A 9748-nucleotide genomic window follows, 5' to 3' on the forward strand; every position below is an offset into this window, starting at 1 on the left:
GAATCCACAGATCATATTTTCTCAATAAGAAAATGAATGTTCACCCTGTGATGCTTTTATTTTGATGAGCGCACCGGATGTTGACCTACTTAGATCCGGGTAACTTGATGTGGCGTCGCTGGCCGCCCTGGACAGAGAAAACCACGGCTGTTGCTCGTCTTGTTTGGTGCGGGAGACGCCTGTTTGTTCTCAGCGTTTACCGTATATCGGGACTCAACAGTCAACTCCAGTGTACATACTAACATATATCCTCACAGGACAATGAATGGTAAGTCAGCTAACGGCTCGCTGGGAGGGATGGCCTGCATCGAGGGTCTGCCCCCGCTGCCGAAGAGCCTGAGCGGCTTGCTGAACTCAAGCGGTGGCTCCTGGAGAGAAATGGAGAGGATGTACGTGAAGAAGACCATGATCCAGGACGACCTGAGCCGAGGGAGGAACAACACCGACAGCCTGCTGGCCCACAAGCCGGCAAACCTCGACGCTGCTCTGGCTCTCCTGCGGAAAGAGATGGTAAGTGTTCACGGATCATTTTATGTGACGGAAAGAAAGTGTGTCTGTGGACGCTGCTTAATCTCCATGATGCACATTCGTGTGCGGCCAGATCCCAACAGACAGACTGTTAGAGTGATGTTGGCTGGCTTTAAGGCAAACATACACACCTCTTTGTATATAACTTAAAGCTTTTTTTTTTTTTTTTTTTTTGCCAATTCATAGAGTTTCTTAATTAATTCGGCTTTCACAAATTTACCATACAATACAATACAATACGTGAATAATAAATCAACTTTTATTTAATCTCGCTTCTTTGCAGATATAGTGCAACCAAACAAGCCCAACATAACTAGCAATTTCTGTGAATTGTAATAAGGTCTGTTTAGTGACTTGTATGTTTGCCAAAGTTATGAAAAGAACCGATTTATTAATAAAGTGTATCTTTTTATATGCAAAAAAAAATATTATTTTTTTTAATAAGGGAGTCTGGCATTAAATTACAGCTACAAGAGGAACCATGATCAGGAACAGCTTTTCAGTGGTTGAGACAAAAATAGACTTGTGCTGATTTTTATTCAAAGCTTCATCAACCTTCAGTACAAAACATTTTTTTCATGCTCTAGCATGCAATCTTGTAGTGAACTAATGCATGTTGTTACATGGGTATAAACAGAGTGAGACACTTATTATAGACTCTTCATAACACTCTCTCCAGCAGCAGGGTTGTCATTACACGACCACAACTGATTTCAGTATGAATGTAGTCTCCTCCATGGCTGATGGTCGATACATATCAATAGTCTGTTTTCCTCATAGCCAGTAATTCCGATAAAAGAGGTCAAACTGTTGCTGCCACTCTATCCCTTTGCCATTTGGATTTTGGTTACAGGCTTTACTAAATCCTATTCCTGCCTCCATGCTTTGTTCCCACTGCAGCACGTTCCCTACTCAAGGCTTTGTTGCTGTTAATGTATTACTATGAGTTTGTAGTTCACATTGTCTAATAAGTTGTCAGTGTCCTACATGTTAGAATCATTAAGCCGCTCCCTAGTTTATGGAGACAGAACTGGGTTTCAGCTGTTTTGACTGACTGACTTGCATGTCTGCCCACTGTGGCTTGTTTGGAAGACAATGCAGTGACCCTCAGTTCGTTGTCAGCTGAGTGGTCTGCAGTAGAAATCCCCCTTTAAACCCTGCCAGGAGAGTTGTTGTTTTGTTTTTTTTGCCTTGAATTATTAATGTCATAATGTCAGGTAGTGTTGCAGATAAGGATAAGTTTACTAATTTATTCTTTTGTTAATATTAATCAATTAATTAAACAGTTATAAGATGACCATCAGACATCACTTGTTTTGTCTGGCAAACAGTCCAAAAACCCAAAGATATTCAAATTACAAATCCATATAAAATGCTGAAAATTCTCACATTTAAGAGAGGCTGGAACCTGTCGATGTTTGTTTTTTCTCCTTTTTTTTAAAATAACTTAAACAGGTATTTGAATATAAAAAAATGGTAGATTCATTGCATTTTTGATTTACAGAAAATCCACCAGTTATTCTTTTGCTAATGGATTAATTTGATAATGTTTGTTCATCAAAACATGTTTGTGTTTCTTAAGTTTGAGGATTTGCTGAATATTTGCTGCATTTTCTCTTGGTCGTTGAATAAAATAATGGCAAAAATGGTTAGTTGCAGCTCTAGTTATCTGGGGCTAGTTAGTAACTCAAGTTAGTAACAATCATAGATAATCTCAAACGAGTGCTTTCTTGCATAGCTATACTTTTGAAGTATTGTGGAAGAGAAGATTTTATGTTTAACTATGGAATTGGTATGCACTTTGTGGTCATGTTTGAGCATACAGCTGATTTCTTCGGTTTGTGTCAGACCTGCACTGGACAAGTTTGGGTGTGTCCTCGTGAACCTAAAAAGTTAGAAATGTATCATGTATTAATAAGGATCTAAACCCCGTTTTTCCCTCCAGGTGGGTTTGCGTCAGCAGGACATGTCGCTGCTGTGCCAGCTGTGGTCGCTCCACGAGTCCATCCAGGATTACAAGGGCAGCTGCCAGGACCTGAGCGCCGCCTCCAGCATGTTGGAGAACGGCTACTTCGATGAGGACGACGAGTATTACCCGGATGCTGGCGCCACTCCCACCGGGGAACAGCCGGATAGAGACGTCGGAGACGGGATGGCAACAATGGCAGCGTCCAAGAATGGGAGCAGCAGCATCAGCAAAGACGACAGCTGGGACTCCTTTCACGTTACCATCTGAGGCCTCGTTTTCAGCGTTTTTCTGCAGACGGATACATATTTCGGGGGGGGTGAAAGACTTGAGTTAAGCTGGAGAAGTGTCTCTGGAAACCTTTTATGGTCTCCAAGAAGGAACTGGTCAGTTAGAGGTAGCAGTTTATGGTAATCCATTACAACACTAGACTCCAGCTTTCAGTTCAGCTCCTCCTCAGGTGAAACACACCCCTGCTTGGGCTGCAGAAGTGTTTTTTTTTTTTTTTTTTTTTTTGCAGCGTGACCAGGAGCTTCATCAGACTGCGGAGCTGAGTGGCTTGCTGTTTTGACAAGCCGCCTGTTGACACCTTCTCAAACTCAGGAGTTGAGATGGATCGTAATCCAGGACTCCATATAGTAAACATTAGGCAATATATATTATTTCTTTTTATAAAAAGCTCTGCTGCTGCTTCTATATCAAGTGTTTTCGGTAGCACCCTTTTTGGCAGAACTTTTTTTACATATACAAAATATATGAACAAAGTTGTATTATTTATTATATAATATAAATATCAAGATATTTGCTTTCATGTTATTCTCAACGGAAGTTTTGTACTGTAACTCTACCCAGGTATAAGGGTACATTATTTACTGCTTGGGCAACCCAGAAATTGGGACTCTAGAAATAAACACAGCGAATTCTTGATTCTGCAAACAGTGTTGGTAAAAAAGAGACAGTCGTCTGCGTGGACATGTTGATTGAGACGGTGTGTGTTTGTGCTTGTAAATTGGTGAAATCATTAAATTGCAGTCAGACCTGAAGAATGGTGAAAGAGGTGAAGTCCTCAAACCTGCTCACATTGTTAAAAAGCTCAAAAACAAAGTGAGTTTTGTTACAGGAGTGAGGGTGACACTTTTCTGCCTTTCTAGATGCTAGACTGTTCAAAATGCTGGAGACAGTTTTAAAATATGAATATAATCAACAACAACATAGCCAGGTATAAAGTGCTTGCTAGCCAGCATCAATTGAAAGTTATCATGATGGCCAGCGAGTTTGAAAAGTTCAGCTTTTTGTTTGAACAAGTTTGTTCCGCACTCACTGTGGCCTTCAAATGTTGCAGTGTAAACACAAAGCTGTATGTCAACACGGAGGTAGCAACCGTCAGTTGAATACAGGGTACTTTATAATACTGTGTATCCCACTAAAACTGATCTCATCCTAACAACACATGCTTTGCAGCATCTAGCAGGTACATGGACTCACACTTAACAGGGTCAACACCAAGCTGATCATTATTATTGGACACGTCAGTGAGAAATGTAATTGGTGTTATTAGGGTTTCAACATACCCGCAAACCTTTTGACAGGCTGTTTAACTGTCCTAAAACAGAGGTACATGTTGAGTTTTCTAGACAGTACTGGTTACAAACAAGATTGTAACAGCAAGTGGTTTCAATTCAAGACATCTCAATGGATCTCGACGTGTTTATGATTGAAACACTCCACAAAGGCAGCCTTATTTCAGACTCCAAGTATGACTCTTTGGATGTTCAAATATTTCTGCTACACATATGAATGGTCTTCCATAATCACTTAAACTACTAAGCCAAGAGTTAAGCCGAACCTGTAGCATGCAACGCCACAGCTCAACACACAGCTGTTCTATCTGTCAGTCAAACGACAAAATGACCGTCAGCTCCCACCTTCACTTTGAGAAGGTGTGTTAAGTTTCAGTGTTGATATTGTGTCTGTATAGATCACGTGACGCCACCTGTTTTGTAGGCTGGTCCACTATTTGTGTGCTAGTGGAACACAAACCAAAGAAAGTACAGCACTCAAAATGAAATGTATTTAGTTTTAGGTGCTAAATAATGCATTTTCCCAATAATGAGCTGCTCTTATATGGTTCAATTTCTCTTAAAATGTACAGAACATAATGACATATAATGTCTTAAAGAATGTCTTAATAGTTATCATAAACATGACGTCCTGTGCTATAGCAGTGAAAGTTAATTTTTCATTGTGGTGATGGTTTTTGCCACTAAATATTCTTAATTCATGTGTTTGTCGCTGACTGACAAGTGAAAGTCTCAGTTTCTTTATGTTTGGTAAAACACGTCTGCATTAACAAAGAGAATGTCAGTCAAAAGTAAAGTATCAACAACTTTGAAAAAATAAATCATAGTGACCTATTATCACACAGACATTGCTGCAGTGTAACATCACAACACCGCTCGCTCAAAAACTACACTACCTGCTCACTTTTAAATCTTGTGCTGTTAATACCTATAATGCAAGTTTCTATGAAGAACTAAAAACCTTAACAGAGTCTTCAGTAGAATATGATGGTACTGGCTCCATCATCTAATGAATTGAGTTGAATGTTTGCTCACTTGTATTTGTTACCAATCTTACCAGTCCATAAAACAGGTCCCAGATTTATGGAACAAAACATTTTGTTTGTACGGTAAACCTGAATCTGGATGTCGCTAATATTTCCAGTCAAATTACCCGTTGAGGGTCAGTAAAAACACCTCTTCTATCGTTGCGACCTAATCTGAAGCTAGAAAACAATACGCAGCATAAAACATTTCTGCATTAACTTGACCCCAGACGTTTCATTGGATGTCTACACAATTAGTGCCTTTCTAAGCCTCCAGGTTTCAGACTTGAGGTTTGCTGTTTAATATGTGACGGAGAATAAAACATAAACTGTTTTATCATTTGACTCGCTTGACATGCACTTGGTTTCTAAAGCTGCTACCTGTAGAAATGTAAACTCAATGACTTTTGCAACCTCCTTAATCCCTTACTGGTAGTGAATTACATCAAAATACAAATCCAGAAAAGCTCAGAAAGAGCTGATTAAAAGCTATTTAGAGATTTGGAGGTTCACTCCTCCAGGCTCTGCTGTTTTTTGTTTTCCTTTTTTTTTTCCTCCTGTCAAAGGCCCCTTTTCATTTTATTGACGAGGATGCAGCTGTTGGGAGCGGTGCATTTTCTGATGCTTATTCCCTCTGAAATTTGAGTTGCTGACACAGTTTTTTTCCTGTCTTGTTTGATGCTTTCCAGACATTGTACACATCAAACATGGAAGGCCATAGAATAACCACGGTTTCCTACAACATTTATTTTGTCAAATTCAAATTTAACCTTCCACATGAAGCAGCTTTAACATCTGAAACTTGTAACAGCCTTAAAATCAGTCAAGTCACTTGCAAAATAAACTACATGGTGCGCTCCTCACTTGTTCACACAAGTATTTAACAAATGATTTTTCACATTTTTGTGGTTGTTGTGTGTTAAATATCTCTAAAAACTACCTGATCCCTCTTTGAGTTTTTCTTAATCACGCAGGCACACGGTGCTCCTTGTTCAGTTGCTCAACTGACTCTTAATCCAGCACAAGAGAGTAAGAAACGCGCTTTAAATTGAACACCAGCAAGTTGCGCCCCAATATCGTACGGTTTGCGCTTAAAAAGTGTGTTTCCTACTTTAACAACCTCCCCTCTTTTAACATGATTGTTGGATGTGTAATACGGTCATGTCATCTCAGGGTAAACTTGTGGCAAAATGTTTTGTTGTCGTTTGTTCATTGCCCCTGATGAGAAATAATCAACATGTCTTACCTAAAATCCTAAAACATACTGAACACGATTGTAAATGTGCAAAATGTGATGTGTCACCGTCATACTTACAGCAACTACAGTGGATAAATGTAACTGTCAAGTGTCGTACGTGTCTCTTAATCAAACCGCAAGGGCTTCTTCCTAAAGCCGCTACTTTGCACCAGCTTAAACAATCGCACGAAGAAATCAATTGTTAGAAGAGACAGACTTTTTTTTAATTCTTAAAGTGGCGTCAGTAGACCAGAATGCAATGCAACCACAAAGACTGCACGTGCTTTGACTAAAATGAGGGGTATTACTGGAATCGCAGTAACTCCTCATTGATCACCTCACACACCTGCTTTAGTGGTTGTTACTAAGCACTCTGGGAACTGTAGGAAGGATGGAATGAGATGAGCTGTAAAATGGCCGTGTTTCAGTCGTCTAAAAACTTTGTGCTTTTGCGTGGCTCCCTGAAAAAAGCCCCCAAATCAATTAAAGTAAATGTTGAGTTTTTCCACTAAAAGTCAAACTTCTACTCCTTTATCTGACCTGTGTTGAGACCTGGGTTTTATCATTTGAATTGTAGCGTGTGAATCAGCCAAGTAAAACACAAGACAGCCTTCGAAGTATTTAATATAACATCCTTTTTACAGCCGATTATTAGCGTTGACAAACTGATTTTTCAGATTGTTATCCATCTTTTCTAAAAGCTGGCTGCAGCTGTTCACTTTGTTTGAATCTGAGCGAAATGTCTGACTTAATATTTATACTGTATATCATTCATCATAATCATTCATTAAATCACTATAGAGGAAAGAAGTGTGTTAATGTATTTTGTGTTGCATAAGCAGAAGTTACTCAGAAAACGTGTTGTGACCATACTACTGTTACTTTGGACAATTAGTCTCAATGTTATCATAATTATAATACTGATATGAAATAATAAAGTGATTCCATACTTTTCAGGTTTGGAGTGAGTCTTTTTTTAATCCTCTACACAAAACTGAACCAATTGTTTAGAGTTGAATCGGCTCTAAATGAACTTAAAGTTTGTCCTTTACTAGGAGACAGACAACTCAACAGCTTTTTTAGAAAACTATTTTTCTTGCACATTTCTTCCCCCGTTGAAAAGCTGTTACCTTTGTAAAACCTGGAACCCCACATTAAAGAATGGGTTTCATTTGAGAGCTTGATGCCCCGTGTTGTATTTCTATGTTATTCTACTTTAAATTTCTACATTCTTTTATAGATAGAGCAACTCAGCACGTGATGAAATTAGCTTCTTTTTCCAGTTGCAGAATTAAAGTGATGTACACATGAATGCATCAATAAATATAATCAAATAATAGAATATAAATGATTCAGAAATGGATCATTCTGCATAATGAGTACTTTTGCTTTTGGTATATTTTGATTCTTATACTTACGTTCATATATTAAAGGAAAATCTTTGAATGCAGGACTTCAGAGTGTATCTACAGTGTAGTTTTGCCACTTTTAATTAAGTAACAGATCTGAATACTTCAACCACCACTGAGAATTTCATTAGTTTGTATGTATACTTGGTCATAAATCAAAGCCCTGGACACATTTTGAAGATGAAAAGTTAATTAAATAAAATTATTATACTTCCCCCAGAGGGGAAAATGAAGATCTTAACCAAATTTCATGGCAATCCATCAAATAGTTGTTGAGATATTTCAGTTTGGACCAACATCCACATAGGCATGTGACTAACATGGCAAAAAATGATAAGAAAAAAAATAAAAACTATCATCCCTATCAACCCCAGTAAAACTCACATCTCTCTCAGACCAAACTGCAGTCTTCTTCCTCCTCTCTCTGCTGTCCTACTTTTTCTTTCTCTCTCCTGAATGTGTCTCACTCTGACCTGCATTTAAATGCACCGATCTGCATTTTGGTCTTGAGTAGCTGCCATGCTGGAGCAGTTCCGGTTTAATTGATCATTACTGCAGCAAGAGTGACGGCTTTGATGTACCAGCTCCTGGTGCTGGGAGCTTCAGATGAATTACTGATGATGATAACACTGTTTATATTTTTCACATTCCGAGACTCTATTTAAATTCTCACAAACCTCCATCGCTGTGAGACTGAAGAAAATGGGTCACAAAGCAATCGTTTCAACTCCATATGTGCAGCATGTTTTCTGCTGTGGTAACACTGCTTTGTGAATTTTGTCCATTAAATTCTCTGATACTGACTGTTCAATAGTCTGATAGGTGTTTCTTAAAATATATAATACCAATTTAATAGTGAGTGCAAAATTACTGTTACTATTTACTCCACTTCAGTTATCAGACAGCTGAATACTTTGCAGATCAAAGAGCTTCATATAATATATGAGGCATTATTTTACAGCAAATCAGACAAATCTTGAAAATAGGTCATATCACCCCCCAATGCAAATTTGCTGCTAGCATGTTAATGCAACATTTTGCATGCCTAATGAATAATTTTACTTTTGTACTTGAAATACATATTCTGCTTAAAACTATTTACTTACTCATTAATACAGTACTTTTAATTGTACTGGCAATATCTTGATGGTTTGTAATTCCTTTTTTATTTCTTATATAATCTTTTGCTTTTGGAGTTTTTTGTTTCCGGCTTTGCAATACCAACAAATGTATTTTTGATTGACGATGTCTTCTGGTATTTTTCTGTTTTTTACAAACTGTATTTTCATTTGTGTTTAAGTATAAGTATTTGAAAGCAAAATAAAATGGTATGCATTCAATGTTTGTCCCTCCACTCCACTGGAAACTACAACGAGTATTGAAAAGCAAAAGAGTCAAACTGCTCTGGAGCTGGGCTACAGCAGATCTGATGTCAAATGAAAGGACTCAGTATCACCCTATATATCAGAAAACAAGTATTCCTTTAAAAGCTTTATGAAAGGGCTTTGACATATTCTCTGTACAAAGGCCCTCTATACTGACAGTTGTGCAGCGTGCATCATGTCAAGCCCATGTTGTCTCTCTCTCTCTCTGCTCTGTGCCCTGGACTCGTGCTTCCCATCTGAGCGTCTGTTGGGAGCTTAGAGCAGATTAACATAATCTTGATTGAGAGCGCAAATCCAAGGTGCGCATCACTCTCTCCACAGGGAGGGATGGGACAGATTGCCACATCAGAGCCGGGCTGTGTGGACCAGCTGAAGGCAATAAAATGCACAAAAGCTGTGCTTCTGAATTAAGTAATGGTAATATTTTTAAACTGAAGTTTGACATTTGCTGATTTTTGTTGATAACTCTTGTAAAGTATTGTCAGAGAGCATATTTTATTGTATTTAGTTATTATATAACTGAAGTCCCCTGTGTTCATTTTTGTTATGTTGTGCTGTCCAGTTCCCTTTGTGTTTTTCTTTTCAGTCCATTGATCCCAGTGAGGCCACTCCATGCTG

The 9748-nt window shown here is 38.4% G+C and overlaps 1 protein-coding gene across 1 annotated transcript; it reads left to right on the forward strand.

Annotated features, from left to right (window-relative positions):
* fam89a (family with sequence similarity 89 member A) lies at positions 1–7277 on the forward strand. Its single transcript, XM_054619007.1, has 2 exons — positions 1–510; positions 2474–7277. The coding sequence occupies exons 1-2, from the start codon at positions 262–264 to the stop codon at positions 2762–2764; spliced, it is 540 nt and encodes a 179-aa protein (XP_054474982.1). The 5' UTR covers positions 1–261; the 3' UTR covers positions 2765–7277.
* The last annotated feature ends 2471 nt before the right edge of the window (positions 7278–9748 follow it).

This window comes from Anoplopoma fimbria, chromosome 18 (genome assembly GCF_027596085.1).
Source record: "Anoplopoma fimbria isolate UVic2021 breed Golden Eagle Sablefish chromosome 18, Afim_UVic_2022, whole genome shotgun sequence".
Classification (NCBI taxonomy): Eukaryota; Metazoa; Chordata; class Actinopteri; order Perciformes; family Anoplopomatidae; genus Anoplopoma; species Anoplopoma fimbria.

What these genes read in the sequence shown, in the direction of transcription:
- fam89a (XM_054619007.1), top strand. Translation starts at nt 262, where the DNA reads ATGAATGGTAAGTCAGCTAACGGCTCGCTGGGAGGGATGGCCTGCATC. An exon ending in CTCTCCTGCGGAAAGAGATG is followed by an intron (nt 511 to 2,473) that starts GTAAGTGTTCAC and finishes TTTTCCCTCCAG; the next exon opens with GTGGGTTTGCGTCAGCAGGA.